Source organism: Sitophilus oryzae, unplaced genomic scaffold (assembly GCF_002938485.1).
Source record: "Sitophilus oryzae breed Bouriz unplaced genomic scaffold, Soryzae_2.0 scaffold_484_pilon_pilon, whole genome shotgun sequence".
NCBI lineage: Eukaryota > Metazoa > Arthropoda > Insecta > Coleoptera > Curculionidae > Sitophilus > Sitophilus oryzae.
In genome coordinates this window covers 230,179-250,630 of record NW_022147067.1, presented here as the reverse complement: position 1 = coordinate 250,630, position 20,452 = coordinate 230,179, and the positions used below count along the sequence as shown (strand labels likewise).

Genomic DNA, 20,452 nt, shown 5'->3' with positions numbered 1-20,452 from the left:
ATAGATAATTAAATTTTAAACCGTGTTTTATTTATTTATAGCTCCTTATTATTACCTGTATTAAATAATAACTAGAAGAAATTATAACGTTTAAATTTAACACCACCAGGTTTAGTATACCGGGTGGTGCATCGTCGTTGGAAACATACGAAATCAAATGCAAATTTTGAATAGTCCAAATATTGGTTCCCCTGTTAATTTTACAGCGAAGTCGTAAATAGGTTTTTAAAGGTCCAAGTGTACTGAATACACCTCCTTCTATAGTCCTCCTACTCTATGTGCCTGCTCACCAAGGTATAGAAGGCAATGAAAAAGTAAATGATCCAGCTAAAAAAAACGAAATAATTTTTGCACAAAAAATTTTGACTGCATTCGAAGTAATTTTTGATCCTGTTTCAGATATTAAGAAGAAAGTATGACGTAGAAAAGGAATTTGCCCAACTCACGATAGACGTACAAAACCAAATGTCGGAAAGAGGTAGTTTCAAAGACCTTTTTTTCATACCCATCAACAGAAAAGTACTGATTTTTGTAACTCTACTGAGATTATTTCAAATGTTCACCGGATATTCCGCATTGGTCTCCTACAGTCAACATATGATAGTTCAAACGACAAACTTATCACCAGTACTCGGCTCTTCATTGATCAGCCTAGGCGGGATTTTAGCTATGATTATAGCATCAACTTTTATAGACAAGATCGGACGAAGAACTCTGTTTTTTTCTTCTATAGTTCTCTGCTTCACTGCTTTGATATCAATGGCGTTATTTTTAAGTTTGCGTGATTACACATCAGTTGATTTATCGTCAGTCTCGTTCATGCCCTTGGTGTTAATAATTTTCTACAACATTGTATTTTGCGGCGGTTTAGGATTGGCAGTCAATATTTACATTGCTGAAATATACTCTGCCAATATTAGAGCCAAAGGACTGTCAATAGGCAGTATAACTTTTGCTGTTGCTATTATTAGTACTACAAAGTTGTACCAGTATACTGCTGATTATGTCGGTGCTTCAGTTCCCTTTTACTTATTCTCTGTGGTATCGGTGTTCGGGTTTATTTTTATTTACTTTTATTTACCGGAAACTAAGGGTAAAACATTGGGTGTGATTCAAGACGAGTTAAGAGGGAAAAGAAATAAATCCATTATTAGTTTAAGTAATTTCAAGCAATAATTTTTATAAGACTACAACTCAAATAAGAAAAGCCACTGAAAAGTCTGAGATATTTTATTAAATTTATTTTTAAGGTATTGCAAATTATAGATAATTAACTTTTAAACAGTGTTTTATTTATTAATAGCTCCTTATTGTTATCTGTATTAAATAATAACTAGAATTAACCATAACGTTTAAATTTAACACCACCAGGTTTAGTATACCGGGTGGTGCATCGTCGTCGGAAACATAGGAAATGAAATGCAAATTTTGAATAGTCCAAGTATTGGTTCCCTTGTTAATTTTACAGCAAAGTCGTAAATAGGTTTTTTAAAGGTCCAAGTATACTGAATACACTTCCTTCTATAGTCCTCCTACTCTGGGTACCTGCTCACCAAGGGATAGAAAGCAAATGATCTAGCTAGAAAAGGAGAGAACACTTCACTAACTGGACCAGAACCGTTCTGTTTTCCAAGCGGGAACCAACTGAAACTGGAACTGTAGAATCTGGAAGACTCCATCCGTAACTTGGAATGGGTGTCCTCCAACGGTCTAAGACACTCGAAAAAGTCCTCAGGACTTACGACCGAGAAAAATCAAAGGTTTTCCTTGATTTAAGTAAAAACAATCTGCGGATTGTCATGGGGTTTCTTACAGGACATTGTCTCCTTAACGAACACCTGTGTAGGCTGAACCTGAGAAACAATGGCGAATGCAGATTCTGTGGGAAAAATTGGGAAACACCAGAACACCTTATCACTGAGTGCACCGAGACGACGACCATTCGTGCCATGAATTTTGGTACGTCTGATGTCGAGAACAGAGAGCTGGCCTCTGTGGAGCCGTCTCAGATACTGGCTTTTGTTCATACCCATCAACAGAATAGTGCTGATTTTTGTAACTCTACTGAGATTATTTCAAATGTTCACCGGATTTTCCGCATTCGTCTCCTACAGTCAACTTATGATAGTTCAAACGACAAACTTATCACCAGTAAGTTTTCGGCTCTTCATTGATAAGTCTGGGAGGGATTTTAGCTATGATCGGATTTTAGCGAGATCGGACGAAGTACTTTGTTTTTATCTTCTATAGTTCTCTGCTTCACTGCTTTCATATCAATGGCATTATTTTTAAGTTTGCGTGATTACACATCAGTCGATTTATCGTCTGTCTCCTTCATGCCCTTGGTTTTTATCATTTTCTACAACATTGTATTTTGCGGCGGTTTAGGATTGGCAGTTAATATTTATATTGCTGAAATATACTCTGCCAATATTAGAGCCAAAGGACTGTCAATAGGCAGTATAACTTTTGCTGTTGCCCTTATTAGTACTACAAAGTTGTACCAGTATACTGCTGATTATGTCGGTGCTTCAGTTCCATTTTACTTATTCTCTGTAATATCGGTGTTCGGGTTTATTTTTATTTACTTTTATTTTCCGGAAACTAAGGGTAAAACCTTCGGTGTGATTCAAGACGAGTTAAGAGGGAATAGAAATAAATTCATTATTAGTTTAAGTAATTTCAAGCAATTTAATATATATATATATATATATATATATATATATATATATATATATATATATATATATATATATATATATATATATATATATATATATATATATATATATATATATATATATATATATTAATAATATTAATATTTTTATAATATATTTTTTTATTTTTAGACTTTTATAATATGATGCAATTTAAATGCAGATTCTGTGGGGAAAATGGGAAAACACCAGAACACCTTATCACTGAGTGCGCCGAGACGACGACCATTCGTGCCATGAACTTTGGTACGGCTGATGTTGAGGACGTAGAGCTGGTCTCTATGGAGCCATCTCAGATACTGCTTTTGTTAAAGCCCTGAGACTATATGATGAGTTATAAATCGTTATAACTCAAGAAAGGGGAACACACAAATGATCTGTAAGGTCCCGGTGATTAACTTAACCTCCTAAACATTCTACATTCTCTGAATACACGTGCCAAATTTGAACAATTTTGGACAGCTGAAATTTATTCAGCTGATCATGGCACAAATCATGGCGTCTCGTACGATTAATTATTGAACCAGTCATTGTAAGCAATGAATTTTTTGAAACATACTTTATTGCTGATAATTATCTATCGCAGCATTTCTCATCGTGTTATTTTCTTTTAATAAAAAGTTTATTGAAATACATCTGTGCCCAAAAATTACCAGAAATAAGTATTTAAAAATTTTCTCCCAATTGTAAAATAGATAAAATACAGAATTTTAGTGATTTTTCCAGGGGGTAAGTACATGGGGCAATGTGGTGTACAACCTAGGGGCATTGTCGGGCAGTGCGGGGCAATGCCAGGCATTGCGGGGCATTGGGCATTGTCGGGTGTTGCGGGGCATTGTGGGGCATTGCGGGGCATTGCGGGGGTATTATGAGGCATTGTTGGGCAATATGAGGCATTGAAAGGGCAATGTGGTACAATATTTAAGCTAAATATATTGCGCGCGCATACTCCTCCCACCTTCACTTTGATTACGTCATTACGTGACCAACACTCAAACGGCTTGCAGTCGTCAGCGCAACGGGTCAACGCTCTAGCTCCAGCCAGCTTGTTTATTGTTTCGGAGTATGTAGTTATTATCGCAGTATGTATATGGGAGTTCATTTTAAGCGATACCACTATTGCTATCTCCAAAATGGAAAGAGCTATACGGTCGGTTAAATTAGGGAAAAGTTGCCTGTCTGCAGTTTCTATACCTACCTATAAATATGAACTATTCGTGTGTTATTAGTCCTAAGTTGTTTTTGCGAAAGCGAGTTTATTTTTTATATTTCTGTTATGTGTAGTTTTTTAATAAAAAATATAAATATTATGGTTTTTGTGCCTTTAGGTAATTTGTTATGACAATAAAATACATAAGAACTATGTAGGAACTATAAAAAAGTGTTTACCCTTTTTAATATTATTTGTCTCTTTTCACCACATGCAATGAAAAGTGGTAGATATATATTGCATTATGGGGCATTGCCAGGCAATGTTGGGCAATACGTGGCATTGTTGGACAATACGAGACATTATTGGGCAATACGGGGCATTGTTGGGCATGGTTGAGTAGGAAAGGGGCATTACGGGGCAATATTCGAGTAATTGAGGCATTCATAACCTTTTGGTGTACAGAAATTGGTCATATACTGGATTTTTCACAAGATCTGGATTTTTTTGTGAAGTTGAAGAAATATGAAGGATTTTTAAGGCCCCGCTAAAGGAATTCGCTTGAAAATACTGGTCTTAGTGGACTCTAAACCCAGTTTTATTTAACTAAATGCTGTTTTTTAAGAGAATATTACACAATATTATATTATTCTATCTATTTCTGCGATGTTAATCATTTATATATTTAGAAATAACGACAAGTACGCTCAAGGAAACTCTAGAAAATTCCAACTAGCACTGTACAAATTGTTTCTTGTTTTTTTCCATAATATAAAATATGTAATAGTTTGAAACAGACAGTCTGCCAGTAGAGTAAATCATGATAAAGCAAATTTGTTAATCGCGCTAAGTAAATTGGCAAATATCTTTTTTTTAATTATATGCCAGCAATAAATTTTTGTCAGTGTATTTTAGTAGTGCTTCATTCAGTATCGTTCTCTTTTTAACCTACAGTTTAGAACTGTTGAGTGTAATAATTTATACATCTACTCGAATTGTTTCATCATTTTTCACAACAAATATGAAATTATTTATAGAAAAATCATTACAAAAAAATGACGGCAGCCACTTGACGCAATATCTAGCAGCTATTTCAGGTAAGTAGTTTTTAATTTTTATAATATAGAGAGTGGCAATGTGAAAGGAGCAGTTTGAGAGGGAAATTTTAATGGAAATCAAAAATTTACGTACTTTTTGACTGGCCTTTTATAGGGTAAAATACCAAACAAACAATTGTATATCGCTGAAAAGTTCATTGCTGTCTCTACAAGGTGAGTCAGAAATATTTGCAAATATTGTCAAGGCTGATAGATATCGATAGAAGAAACATATTTTCTCTTTACTGTTTTTCAAATAAGTCCAAAATAGCTGAGTTATTTTACTTCGAAAATTAAAAAAAAAATTTTTTGCTTCAATTTTGAGAACCACTTGATCTTTTCTGGGTTTTCTTTCTTGTAAATTTAATCTTCTACCTATATTCCCATATTATCAAGAAATTATGTTTTTTAACTAAAAACTAAAAAACAGTTCAGGGGTCGAAATATTCCACCCCTAAAAATCATCATCATCTTTTTGAGGTTATTCAACCATATCAATTATGGTGTAGCTTCCCTCACATACTCTCTTTGTAGTTGGGCCCATTGTTGTCTATTGTTAGCGATGCGTCAATAAATTATCCGATCTTAGGTTCGGTCTTCCTCTAGGTCGCTTAATTCTTCGTGGGTATTATGCAGTCATTTTTGTGGGCCATCTGGAGTCCTGCCCATTGCCATTAGGTATTTGACTCTGTGGGGATGACATCTATTACCTAGGTCTTTTGTCGTATCCACTCTATTCTTTTACGGTCTCTCTGGGTTATTTCCAGCATATTTCGTTTCATTGAGCGTTGTGCGACCTGCAGTTTCCTTATGATATCCGTTTGAAGTATCCAGATTTTGCATGCATAGGTTGTGACTGGTAGTACACATTGGTCGAATGTTTTCTTCTTTAAATAAAGTGGCATTCTAGAATTGAATATGATTGAGTTCATGTCAACTTAATTCTTCTGTTGATTTCTGGTAGGAGAGATCCCGAACTATGTATTATTTATCCCAAATACATATATTCTTCTACTATTTCCAGTGTTGTGTTATTACTATATATTTATTAGAATGTCTTTTCCTTCCCCTAGTTCGTTGTACATTACTTTACTTTTTGCTAAATTCATTTTGAGACTCACTTTATTGCTGGCTGTATTTATTTTATCAATTTGTGCTTCTAGTTCTTCAGTACTATTGGCAATTAGGACTATGTGATCAATTAGGACAAGTCAAAAATATTTGCACTTATTTAAGACTCGCCCATATATTGAATTTTTAAAAAAGATCTGTTTTTAACAAGTAAGCAACGTTTTCAAAAAGTAAAAAAATCGAAATTACTTAATTCTTACTTTTTATTAGACAGTTTTTTATAAAATCTCTTGATATTCTCGATCACTATTATTTTTGAAATCATCAAGAAACAATTTATTAAAAATAATGTCTGTACCTTTGTAGCGACATTTCTTGAAAAAGGCCTCTGACAGAGAAATCTACAAAATTAAAAAATATGTTAAATTCAAATGTCAACGGTTAATGATAAATGTATATCTGCTGCGAAAGGTAAAAGGTTCTTGAAACCTCTTGCAAAGCATTTTCTGTCAGTTAGGCAAATTTATTTACTTTGTAAAATGCCACTTCCAAGCTGGCGACAAGCTGGATTCAACGTAGTGGTGTTTACAAAATAAAATACTTTTTTATTTTGTAAAATTTTCTTCCAATGGCCTATAACCCAACATTTTTTCAAGAAACGTTTTTTTAATTTAACAGATGCTTGATGGTCGATCAGACTATTTCTTTGTGCATATTATATACTTTATAAGTTGTGATTTATGCCATAGGATAAATAACCAAAACATGTTTTAGCTTCTTTGACATTTTTTATGTTTGGTGGATACCAAGGATGGACTGCCCCCTCCTTAGTTAAACTTCTCTCTGACGAATATCCCATACCAATTAGCCAAGAAGATGCATCTATCGTAGCGACCATTGGTTGTCTAGGCCATGTAATTGGTGGCTTCCTAGGTTCATCTTTGTCAGATTTAATTGGTAGAAAAACTACTATTATGAGTATTGGTATACCTCAAGTACATATTATACAGTTCACTGTGCCTGAAGAGTGCAGCTGGATTTTTTTTTCTTATAAATATATATCATGGAAATGAGTCTCACACTATTATTTTTAGATCATTTCACCGACTTTAGTATATTTTTCCGATTCATCCAAATATATGTTGTACGCTGCAAGAATAGTTGGTGGAATAGGAGAAGGAGCTAATATAGCAATTGTAGGAAGCTACATAGCTGAAATAGTGGTGCCAAAAGTACGCGGCATATTAGGAGGCTTTACTACAATTTTTATTTGTTTAGGAATGCTCACAGTTAACGTCACTGGTAAGAAACAATAGTAATTATTTTAATATATGGTAATATATTTTAATAAATGGTAATATATGGTAATATATTTTAATTAAAAAATTACTAGATAAATTTTACATTTGTTATTTAAGATACAATATTATTTTCCGAATATATTAAGACGAAAATATTGTGCTACTAATCACAAGTATACACGGTTTTGGACCTGAGCAACTAAAAGCAATTTCTAAGATAATTTTTGGAGCTGAATCCAAATCAGCAGTCCATTTTTTAAGATCGGTAATAGTTTTCGAAATATTCAATAAATTCTTTACTTTACTATTTTTGACCGTTAACGGTCATTTATTGAATTAAACAATATAAATCAGAAATGAACAGAGGTTGAACTGAGTTTAAGTTTTTCTGAGTTTTATACTGCTTGGGATCTGTTTCACGGATTAGGGTCGAACAGTAATCGCTCATCATGCCTTCGTCCCAAAATCCTTGGTATCGCCTTTCGATTTTCGCTATATCTTGGTGTACCCGCTCTTCTTGCTTGTCGCTCGTGTCGCCCAAGTTTTGTGGAAAAAAATTAAGATGTGAATGCAGAAGATGTGTCTTGAGAGACATTCGAGCTCTAATCTTGTGGTAATTTTGAAACAAATTGTCGATTACTTGCTTGTAATCCGGTGATTTATGATTACCGAGAAAGTTGTGAACAACACTTTGAAACGATGCCCATGCTGCTGCCTCATCAAGCGTTAAACATTTTGTAAACGTTGCGTCAGCCATTAGTTTTCGAATATCATGTCTGACAAATATTCCTTCTTTGATTTTTGCGTATGACAGTTTTGGAAACAACTTGGTTAAGTACTGGAAAGCCGGTCCTTCGCGATTGAGCGCTTTGACAAAGTTCTCAATAAGGCCAAGTTTAATGTGAAGAGGTGGCAGTAAAACGTTCTATGGGTTTACAAGTGGTATCAACGTCGTTAACTGACCGTGCGTCAACTACCCGGGCCGTTATAAGAGCGTAGTGCTACTGCCATGCGCGAACTCGAAAACTAGAGCCAATCTTGACAAACGGATTGAAGATCTGAGTTCAGGGCATCAAATAACGTTAAGAATTGCGTTCTCATCTGCTCGGGTCCAAAAGTTGACCTGGATTTGTAAACTTGTGATAATTATATTAATCATTTTAACAAGTACTGAGGATAATAATAAGGATAATAGCTAGGTTTCCGAATTGTTATACATGTTGTCCCAGAAACAAGTGCAAGTATTATTTTTTTAAGATGGTAGATCTGGCTAAAATAAATATATTTTCTCTTTATCATTTTAAAAATAAATTGATAATAACCGGGTTATTTAACTTCGAAAATTTAAAAAAATAATGGTAACATTTTGAGAGCCGCCGGCAGCAATCGATATAAGTCGCAAATACCAAACAATTACCAGAATCTCAGTTTGTTCTACGTCCAATGTTGACACATTGACTAGAAAGATTTAAAAACGACTTGAAAAATTCAGATTAAAAGTAAAAAACTTACCTAATATGAAAAAACGAGACTTCGATTACATCGGTTTATCACTTTACCTAGAACCATAACTTTACACTTAACAAAGGTGGCAACATTGCATTTCTTCGAAGATAACAATTACCCCAAACTGAACAAGCGACACTCAAAAGTTTTTCAATATTTTCCGGAAAATGTCCAGAAAAATATAAAATTTTCAATATTTTTTTTGCAAAAAATCTCACGAGCGAATATACTACCAGTCGAGCTACCAGTGAAAATACTTGCACTTATTTGTGGGACACCCTGTACAGGTATAGTGAAAATTTGTTAGCTACATTTTATTAGTGAAACATTAAAATATTTTGTAGGATCATATTTGACAATAAAAGAAACATCTTTAGTAATGGCTTTATTTCCGGTAATATTCTGGATATGCTTTATGTTTATGCCCGAAAGTCCATATTATTACTTGATGAAGAATAAACCTGAAAAAGCTAAGGAATCGTTAAAGGTTTGTATAAATACGTACTAGTACCACACGATAAAAAAAACTGCGTCAAAGACGGCTGTGAATGACAAGCGATGATTATTTTGCGGATGCCGATCTCACCGTAACGTCACTTAGTAATCAAATTAACACAATTATAGAAATATTAAAAGAGCAGGATAGAACGTTTCCTGACACAAAAATATGTTTATAAAAATTTTTTTTTCGAATTTTAAACTACGCCATATAAAATAGTTATAGTCTATAAAATGAATAACTTTGAATTTTGACCGTTATTTTTTACCAACATGGCAAATATAAAAGCCCTCTATCCAAAAAGTTACTGATATTCTTTAAAATAAGTGCCTGATCGAATCAGATAGGTAACTCTAAATTCGTAAAATAGAAAAGGAAAATAATAAAACAGGTGACAGTTCTTCCTCTTCTTGCAAAAATTAACGCAAAATGTCATAATTGACAAAAGTAAAATGTCATCAGCCTTTGACATTTCTAAATATCAGACCAATGCTGTCTCTAATAGAACAGCCTCGGAGCGAGATTTATGACGTCACGCTAGTTAGATACCACGGATTAATAAATATGTTGTAGAATACACGGAAAACATAATTATTCCTCGTACTTTTGGTTTGTATTTTAAGAATGATATAGTTTACATGAAATATACATAATATACAGTTAATAAATATAATATATATACCTATTTATAGTAATAAATACTTTGACAAATAAACTATGAACCATACAAATGCATCAAATGTTTTACAATATACAAATAATGAATAGGTACATAAGATAATGGGTAATATGTAAAATATATTTTAAATTTTGGTTTTTGAAAATCGATCTAATTTAACAAAAATATTCAATATCTACTAATAGTGATGTATTATTATTTGCATTCACAAAATTTATATGTATATTTTGCAAGCATCAATGTTCGAAAAATTATATTTGCAAATAATACAATATCATAGAAAAAAAGGCGTCAGCGATGGCTATAAAATAAAGATCGCTGTCATTTTATATGTAAAATTATTCTAAAATTTTTTGTTATAGCTAACGTTTATAGCCTTCATCAGTGTTATGTCATATGAAAAAAATAGTGTCGAATATAATCCTAAAAATTACATATACGAGGAATAATTATGTTTTCCATCATTCTACAACATAGTTAATCCGTAGTATCTAAATAGCGTGACGTCATAAATCTCGCTCCGGGGCTGTTCTATTAGATGGCATCAGCATGGCCTAGCATGGCCGCAAGTTGCTAACCTAATAAAATTAACACTAGAAAAGCCCGCAGGAACTGTCAAATTCAAAGTTATTCGTTTCACAGACTATATATATATACAGTGCAAGTGTGTTTATGAACATGATTACAACAACGAGTGTGAACGATTAAGCGAGTATTGTAATCATGTTTAAACGCACGTGTCATGTACAACGTTTTATCTACAACCGAAAAATAAGAAAATGCTGTTTTAATTTTCGTTTGTTAGTCGCCTACCTTTAACACCTTTAGTCCAGACAGACCTTAGACCTTTCAGTTAGACCTTCACTATTATCATCATCATCATCAGCAGCAGGAATTATTTTGAAGAAGTGTTAAAAATATGTTATTAATATTTATAATAATAATTAGTAGTAGGAATTTGTATAAAAAATTAATATATTTAGAGGTTCGTAGTTGTTTTTCATTATTATAAAAACTAGTTGTGTTATTAATCTCATAACGTAACTGAAATACTAAAAAATTAGTGATGTAAAAACGTTATAATTAAACGGTTGTAGATAAATAATTTTTACTCAATACAAAAATAAATTATTCGAACCTTCTTAAGGCCATCTGGCAGTATGGGCCAAGTAAATAACGTCTATATTAACGACAAAATTATCATCGATTGTTTATCGTTATTTTTCAATCGTATGGTACTAAATAAATACTTTTTTCCTCCTTTCTTTTGAAAACTAACTATTTTAATAAATATGTTCATAAAAAATTACATCATGCAATTTTATAAATAATTAAAAAATGGATACTTTTTCCTTCCTTTTATTTATATATTTTCTTTTCTAGATTTTAAGGAGAAAGCACGACATTGAAAAAGAATTTGACCAATTAACGTTAGATGTTCAAAGACAGATGTTGGCAAGAGGTGGTTTCAGAGATTTGTTCTGTATTCCTATAAATCGACAAGTTTTAATATTGGTCACACTGCTAAGATTCTTTCAATTCTATACTGGCTATATGGCTTTCACAGCCTACATGCAACTAATGATAGTCCAGACCACAAACTTAAGCCCTGTATTTGGATCCTCTTTGCTTTTTTTAGCTGGAATTCTTGTCATGATCCCAGGCTTATTTTATATCGACAAAATCGGAAGAAGAACACTATTTCTTATATCGATGGTATTGTGTTTTGCAGCTCTGATTTCAATGGCTGTATTTTTAACTATTCGAGACTACAGTACTATAGATTTGTCATCTGTGTCATATATGCCATTGATATTTGTTACATTGTACAACATATTCTTCTGTGGTGGTTTAGGATTAGGCGTTAACATTTATATTGCAGAGGTATATCCTGCAAACATCAAGGCAAGTGGTCTGGCAATTGCAAGCATAGTGTATGCTTTCACTGTCACGAGCAGCACTAAAATATATCAGTTCACTGCCGATTATGTAGGTGCATCAGTACCATTTTATATCTTTGCTGGTACTACTGTTCTTGGAGTTATATACATTTATTGTTTTGTCCCTGAGACAAAAGGAAAAACTTTAGGAATGATACAAAATGAACTGAGAAATAGACGAAAGTGATCTGTAGTGTGAATGTAAAGAAACTTTTAGTTTAAGATATTTATTTGAAAAAAAAAAATAAGAAGTCTGTGATACATGCATTGACTACATCTTTTAATTTTAGTTATAAAAAGAGAACGAATATTAAAATGTGATGACAGATGCAAAATTTTGAGAAATGATGGGTATGGATAATAATACAGATCTCAAAACATAACTTTAGATTATGGAAAGAAGTTAGATTTTTTTTAAATATTTGACTGTTATACAGGGTGAGTCTTAAATAAGTACAAATATTTTTAAATAATAATAGCTCCCGTATATAGCGTTTAACGCCTTGGGAGTAGCAAGGTACAGCTTGCCATACTAGAGCCGTTCGGTATACAAGGAAGGTAATGTAGCTAAGCGTATGCTAGCACTATGCTTCAACCGCCTATTATTACCTTAGGATTGTGAATCCCAAGTACTCATTTAAGGCTGAGTCGACCTAGGTACCCAAACTATTTTTATTGTAATAAAAATAGTCGGCTGATGAAATGCCGGGTGTGGGAATCGAACCCACACCTTGAGATTGGTAGACGAGAGCCTGTACCTCTACACCACCGAGCACCTCACAAATATTTTTAAGGGTACCTTGTATATTTCGACCCCAGATCAAGATTATTAGTTTTTTTGGCAAAACTTTTTTTTAAATCTTTTTTTAGTTTTTAGTTAAAAAACATAATAGTAGATTAAATTTACAAGAAATAAAACCCAGAAAAGATACAGTGGTTCTCAAAATTTAAGCAAAAAATCATTTTTTTTGTAAATTTTCAAAGTAAGATAACTCGTTATTTTGGACTTATTTGAAAAACGGAAAAAAGAAAATATGTTTCTTTTATGGAGATCTACCAGCCCTGCAAATATTTGTACTTATTTAAGACCCACCCTGTATAATGTACCTTCATCACATCACTCTTAATCATAAATGTCTACGTCTATGACATTGATTTAGTAAAATTTACTTATTCACTGTCAATATACTTTTATTAATATTATTATTGGATTCAACATAATCTAAATCTTAATAGATCTAAATATTACTACATAATCGTATGCAATCTTTTTTGATATCTGTGTAAATCTCTGTTTGTAAATTAAGTAGCAATTGGGGGCGGGGGGTAAATCATTTAACGAGAATCACATAAACCAACAGGAAATTCAATTACTTTATTTTACTCCAATAAAGTTCAGGTTTTCAAGTCCTATTTTATTCATAACTCGAATCTAAACAAAATATACAGTAAAAAACTAAATAATTATGTACTGCATATTATAAGCTCAAAGCATTAGTGCTAACAAATGCCAACTCAGAATCTTGACAAAATTATCATTTTATAACAAAAAACGAATATGTAGTAGTAGAATATAAGTAATAAAAAATTAATATGTAGTAGTAATAATTACCCAAAATATAATGCTAATCACGTATTATATTTATTGTAATATGAAAGATAAGGAAAAAAATCGACGATGTCACAATATTCACTTTGGCAGAGAAAACTGATTTAATGTTGCCGAATACTAACTTAAAGATACAAAAAAAATGTTACTGTATGCATTATTATTTGGACATCGTTTGTTATGGTGCATAAATTTAAATAAAAAAGAATTTTATACTTTTGGTCTTCTCGAGTTAATAATGGAATTTATTTTATAGATGGCACACAATATATTGATAGACAATATCTTTTATTTTCCACACAAGATATTTGTAAATCTTATTACCACTTCTAAGTCAAATATATAAAAGAATACAGTTATTTTAACAATAGTTATTGCATTTTTATTTATTTCTTCATTATTCCAAAAATTCGATCCAAATGAATATTTTGTGTAGGTATATTGTAATATTTTAGTACCTAATATACGTCGATACACTATGATAATACCTATCCCACCTCCAACGGTCTAAGCCGATCAGCAGCATCGCTCGATCATCAGCAATTCTATTGGTTGAAATTTTTTACAGCTGAATTTTTGAAACTCTCAGGGAATATCGACAGGCTACACGTATACAAATGACCGGAAATATAATTTAACAGGAAATAAACATGACAGCTGTTTTCAGCTTTTTTAGTAGATCAGTGCATATATACTTCGGTTATCTATATATTAATACACAACTTTCCACTTATTCCGGAAAACTACAGAAAGAAATAATTTATATTTACATAATAAGACAAAGGACGATCAAATGAAAGATAAGCCATAAGTTAGGTTAGGTTGGGTTGCTGGGGTTTGGGATCATGTTTGATTCGTCACTCGGAGGCCTTGGGCCTATTGCGATACCCATGTTATTGTTCTACCAAACCTTCCTCTCATTCTTTCTTTGCGTTAAAGCACTTCCAGCTCTTTGCAAGGTTCCCAATGTCGCTGATGTTGGCTTCGGCTGCTTCCTCTTTTTTTTTTTTTTTGTTAGAGAAGAGGGGAAGCGATTTACCGCCGTAGTGTGGGGCTCGATGCGACAATGCGATATTAGCCGCATAATACCCACTAAACCCCTCTCCTATGCTAGGAGTGGATGTCGATCGCCGTGAAGCATACGGATGCATCCACTCCTACCTTTACTAGTCACTCCGTCGACGTTGAATCGCTCTAGTAGCTCGCTTAAACTTAATCTTTATTATCACAGAATCGATTATCACTGACAGGGGCCCATGCAGGACAATTTACATAGTTCTATTACGTCTTGCGGCCACTACCTCGTCGACTTCAAAAAGAATATCGAGACACAGCTGGTCAACAGCCTTCCAGCAGTGCTCATCACGCAGCATAACCGTGATGAGGCTTCCCTCAGTCAGAGATCCTGTGATGGCTTCCGTCTCAGTTCTCAGTGCCGCATGTCGATCGCATTCCAATAGTACGTGCCCGGCATTCTCTACATCGCCACAAGCTCCGCAGTGAGGAGAGGCAGCTTTTTCGATGCGATGCCTGTAGGCAGCGAACGTACCATGTCCGCTCATCCAGCGCCGAATCCATCCGCCCCGATCGCTCTTTGCCATCTTCTATTCCACAGCTCCAGGAATTTTTCTTTTTTTGCCTTGATGGCACCTTTTTCTAGCCCGTAAGATTCGCTCCTATATCTTGCTTGTAGGTCTAAAGGCATTATTCCAGCGAGCACTTGTAGTGCTTCTGTGGACACTGTCATGTTTGCCCTACTTACATACAGGAGCACCGTCCTCTGTACCCGGTTTAGAGCGTCAACATTCTTTGCCAGCTATAGAGCGGTTTCTACCCATGTGGGTGCAGCATACAGCACAGCCGACGCGTGTGCAGTTGCCAGCATCCTGCGTGCCCAATCGCCGGCGCCACCATCGCGCGGCATGAGTCTTGTTAGGGCTCTTGCACTCTCCGCTGCATTCTTTGCCTTTGTCTGAGTGTGGTAGACAAAGGTGCCATTTTTGTCTAGCCAGACGCCCAAGTATTTAATCTCGTCCTTAATTGGCACTTGTACTCCCAGAATGTTGACCTCCAAAGCCCCTACCAGTTTTGCTCTGCCGGTCAGTCTGCAAACACAGGTCTTTTCAGGAGCTAGTTCTAGCCTTCTGCTTTCTATCCACTGCCTTATATTTTCAGCGGGTATCGTTGCAAGTCTCTTGGCTTCATCCAGACCTTTACCTATAGACACAACGGCTAAGTCGTCCGCAAAGGCTATCGTGTAGACGCCACTGGGTTGATCGATGGCGAGAACCGGATCATACATGATGTTCCACAAAAAAGGTCCCAAAACTGACCCCTGTGGAACTCCCATACTAACTATCTTACTGTAACCACTCCCAGTAAGAACCACCCGTTTGGAGAAATAACTCTTAAATAACGATGTTGAGTAAATATTTCTGTATTCTCCTTCTCTCCTAGCTCTTCTATAATTATGTCCCACCTGGCCGTGTTAAACGCATTTTTCACGTCCAAAGCTACCATCAGTGTTGTTACAAGGGCAGAAATTTTTGTACTATAAATGGTGTCGAAATTGTACATTTTTGAGTGGAAAAATGTGTGTCATGTGCTCTTACCCTCTTTATTTACCAAGTTTTGGTACGTCTAACGTCTAAAGACAGAAGTCAGAGTTCAGGTAGGATTAAGTAAGGTATTCGAAACTAATAGCCGCCGACACGTTGGCATTATTTGAAATGCAGGTCGCATAGGAGCATGCCACCTGATAGGAGGATGCAACCTCATAGGAGTATGATCTGAATTAAACCCTCTGTTCCTAGCGACCTGCATTTCAAATCCACGCATCGCGTATCACCGTTCGTCTAAAAATGCATATGTATACGTGGGTTTAAGTTTGGGTTAGTTTTGGTTTGAGAAGTAAGAATTGTATATTTTTTCTTGCAATTGTACCTATGTACTCCTTGACTATCAAATGTACCCAAAATAGTACAATTGTACCTATTGTAACAACACTGGCTACCATCAGGCAGGTCTCCCTGTGCCTGTATCCACCAGCCTTTGCACTCTCAGCGAGCTGCAAAATTCTCTTAACAGCCTCCACGGTGGAGCATCCCTTGCGAATCGGCTGCTTCCTCTAGTCCCTCTAAAAAAACCTTGCCCTAAAGTTTTAAAGCGTCGGTATTCCAGTGCCGGGCAGTAGCACAGCAGGTTTGGCAAATTTTCCAGCAAATATTTCTGGATATATTTCGTGAAACATTTCGAGCAAAGTGGAAAGGGTGTTTTAGACTCATTGGGGACTATTGTATTATGTAATTTTTATTTGAACGTATTATCTGTAAAATACATAATATCTCCTATCTGCATTCAAGGACGAAACCTTGATGAAACATCAAATATTCAAATTATTTTATATATTTTGATATCTTATCTGCTAAATATACATTATATCGGGTGTGTCTCAAAAGTGGCTCACCCCAATAACTTTTTGATTGGTATAAGATTTGGTATGTTGGTATATACAGGGTGGCGCACCTCATTCGCCTCGGGTGATTATACGAAAACGGAAAGATGTAGAAATAAAAGAAATAAAATATATTATGGGTATATGTGGGAAGGCAATGTACATAATTTAAAATGATTTTGAAATGTACAGGGTGTGTCAGAACTAAGATCCATACCAAAGTTTTATTTTTTTTATGGAACACCCGGTATTTTATTTCATTTTTGGATTCTTGGACATAAAATAAGGCTTTTACTATAAGGGTTTAATATGTTTAAAAGCTTTGGTTTTTGAGATATTTAAAGATATTTAAATATGCATGCTATAATAAAAAAGTTTGTCAACACCTTGTACATTACTTTTCAGAATTAATTCTTGCGCTGACTTTCAAGCCAGAGAAATAAACTTTACTAAAAAATTTGATTGCTTCCCTAAATGTATACAGGGGTATCGAAAATTGCTGGTCTATTTTAAATATCTATTTTACATAAAAACTTTGTTATTTCAAATGCAACACTATATATTTTTTTAAATAAGTTGAAGCAGACTTCAATGCTCTTTCAAACTATATTAGGGTTTCCTATACCTATCTGGCTCAAATTTTGAATAAAAAGCGATTTTTCAATAAAATTGTAATCAAGATGGCTGGTGTCGCCATGGCAATTTTCTAGTGACACTTAGTAGCTATTTTCAAAATCGACATTAGATTATGGACTTTATTTAAATTCATAACAGGTTATTTTTATTTAATTTACCTACAATAAGGTTAAAGAGTAAGTATTTATTATTTTATCAAGAAAAATGAATTAGTATCTGCTGGTGGAAGGAATAAATATAAAAGTTTTCTTCACAAGCGTTCCTTTGAAAAACTAGTTTTCGTATTTCGCAGAGCTGATGGTGGTATATCAAAAACATATTAGGCAGAAACCTGTCATTGGAAGTGAATAAAATGAATTTGCCTTAATTGGTTCTCTTATAGAAAATCCAATATATCTAAGTCATCGTAATATAAATCAAAAAGAACTACTTCTTTATTTTTCTTGATAAAATAATAAATACTTACTTATTAAACTATTAAATAAAATAAAAGTAGGTTAATTAAATAAAAGTAAACTGTTATAAATGTAAATAAAATACATAAACTAATGTCGGTTTTGAAAATAGCTACTGTCACTAGCAAATTGCCATGACGACACCAGCCATCTTGATTTTGATTGTCATTTTAAAAATCAAAAGTTGTAGTAATTTCCGCTTAAACTGGAAGTGGCCGAAAGCAATTGAATACGTCAACCAATTTTAATTTATGTCATTTTTTGCTCGATTTTCCTTATTCAATGTTAATAAAGGTTGATCATATTGTTGCCATGAATATAATCAGATTAAATAATTAAAAAAAAAAACAGAGTTGGACTTGCAATTATTTTAAATAATAATTAAATAGTTTTATTATTGTTAAGGTACCAAAAATAAAAAAGTATCAAGTGGGGCATATCATTGTACTCAGGAGACCGTGTTCCTTCAAAACTTGTAATAAAAATGCAGGTCCGTATTTAAAAAAAAATTAAGTTGACCTTCGTATCTCACAAATTATCAGCTAATTTAAAAATCTAAATAACTATCAGAGAGCCCTAATAAAGTGCGGCTATGAGAATGCGCAATTAGTTTTTTGATTTTCTAAAAACTAACTAGAAGAAAAAATAAATTAAATTTTCAAAAAAATCTTTTTTTCCAAAAAACTCAGCAATCCTTTTAAAACGTTTAAAACTTTTTTGATGGAATCTTCGTGAACATCCCAAGGAGCAACTTTGCCCCAATTTAACCATCTTCGTATCTATTACGGTTTCCCAGATACCAATGTTCGTATCTCGAATTTGTAGCACCCTGTATATGTGCAGAAAACTATAACTGTAATTTAGGACAAATAAAATGTACAAGTATATTGGAATTTTGGTAAGAATTTAGCTTCAGTGCAAATACGTATTATATATTTTTATAAATAATTTGTATCCAATTTACTTTGTATATCCACAAATACTACGACAATGGAGATTCTATTTACTCGAGAATAATTAGATAAGCTGATTTATATAGGGTAAATTTGGTATTATACATATGCATATTTACAGACATATTAACTCTTAGGCACAATTATACATCTTTATCTTTTTTAATATTGCAGTTTCCTTGCAATGCATGATCATCACTGCTGAGCCTGAGAGTAAAAAACTACACACATGGCCAAAATAAAATTATTGCATATATCGTTTAAAAATATACGGAAAGGAATTTAAAGAATCTTTTTTTATACATAGCTTTGGTAATCTGTAATAAACATTTTTTTGTTAAAATAGATATGGTAAACAATGTTTATCGTTCAAACCCAATATTATTACAAATTCTTGGATATTTCTATTTGTGGTGTCTTGGTTTTCTGAAGAAATTTGTTTGTTCAGAAGAACTATTGTTTTGGCCTTAAAATGCCTAGAAACATTATTTCACAGTTTAATAGAGTCAGAATAGCAACACTGTCTCAACACGGCTACCGGCAAGTTGCAATAGCTGAAATTGTAAGAGTTAACCAAAGCGATGTTTTGCAAATATTAAAATAATTTAAGGAAACAAATGAGAGTACAGACCGGCCTGGAAGAGGTAGAAAGAGAGTTACTACTGCTGTGCAAGACCGTCAAATATCCATAATTGCACGACGCAATCCCCTGCTTTTTAGTACTGCTATTAAAAATGAGTTAGCTCGCCTTGAGGGAGTAAATGTTTCAAGAAAGACCAGAGCAAGAAGACTCCATGACAAAGGATTACATTTAAGGAGGCCTCATTAATTTACAGCACAAAATTACGCGACTACAATGGGCTGAGGAGATGAGAGCAAATGGACCTATTTGGAATTTCGTCATGTTTAGCGATGAAACAAGAATAGGCTTAGGGTCAGACTCGCGACGAATTTTGGTCTGGAGAGCGTCTGGAAGACGCGCACGCTTGAATACAGCTCAACCCCGTGTCCCGTTTCAAGGTATGGTATGGGCAGGTATAACGCATGAAGTTCGAACATGAAGGTTTTGTTTTTATTGATGGCGCAATGACAGGTGCCTCATATCTTAGAGATGTTTTAGAATCTATTGTGCGTCCATTTCGAGGGGCAGTGGGGGATGAATTTGTTTACTGGACGATAATGCTCCTCCCCATCGCACTTTAGCGGTTTGCGAATTTTGTGAGCAAGGGTATAAGTAAACTGTGGTGGCCACCGATGTCTCCAGATATGAATGTTATCGAGCATGCTTGGGACATGCCAAACCGCCATATTGCCAAAAGGAATAATCGCCCCCGTACCTTAAATGAATTGAAAATTGCTGCGCGCGAAATATGGGAAGCCAT

At 34.0% G+C, this 20,452-nt stretch overlaps 2 protein-coding genes across 4 annotated transcripts; one reads left to right on the top strand and one right to left on the bottom strand.

Moving 5' to 3' along the window:
- The first annotated feature begins 4,671 nt into the window (after window positions 1-4,671).
- On the top strand, window positions 4,672-12,664 carry LOC115886337 (facilitated trehalose transporter Tret1-like). 3 transcript variants are annotated; one of them, XM_030905431.1, is made up of 5 exons: window positions 4,672-4,967; window positions 6,813-7,033; window positions 7,133-7,340; window positions 9,190-9,332; window positions 11,407-12,664. In XM_030905431.1, exons 1-5 carry the CDS (start codon window positions 4,892-4,894, stop codon window positions 12,148-12,150), a joined length of 1,392 nt encoding a protein of 463 aa, XP_030761291.1. In that variant the 5' UTR covers window positions 4,672-4,891; the 3' UTR covers window positions 12,151-12,664. The 3 variants fall into 3 exon arrangements, with proteins under 3 accessions (XP_030761291.1, XP_030761292.1, XP_030761293.1); XM_030905432.1 differs by lacking the exon at window positions 4,672-4,967 and adding an exon at window positions 4,987-5,141; XM_030905433.1 differs by lacking the exon at window positions 4,672-4,967 and adding an exon at window positions 4,991-5,083.
- Window positions 12,665-14,840: 2,176 nt separating this feature from the next.
- On the bottom strand, window positions 14,841-15,173 carry LOC115886364. The gene has a single exon (XM_030905465.1). It carries the CDS (start codon window positions 15,171-15,173, stop codon window positions 14,841-14,843), a length of 333 nt encoding a protein of 110 aa, XP_030761325.1.
- Between the last annotated feature and the right edge of the window lie 5,279 nt (window positions 15,174-20,452).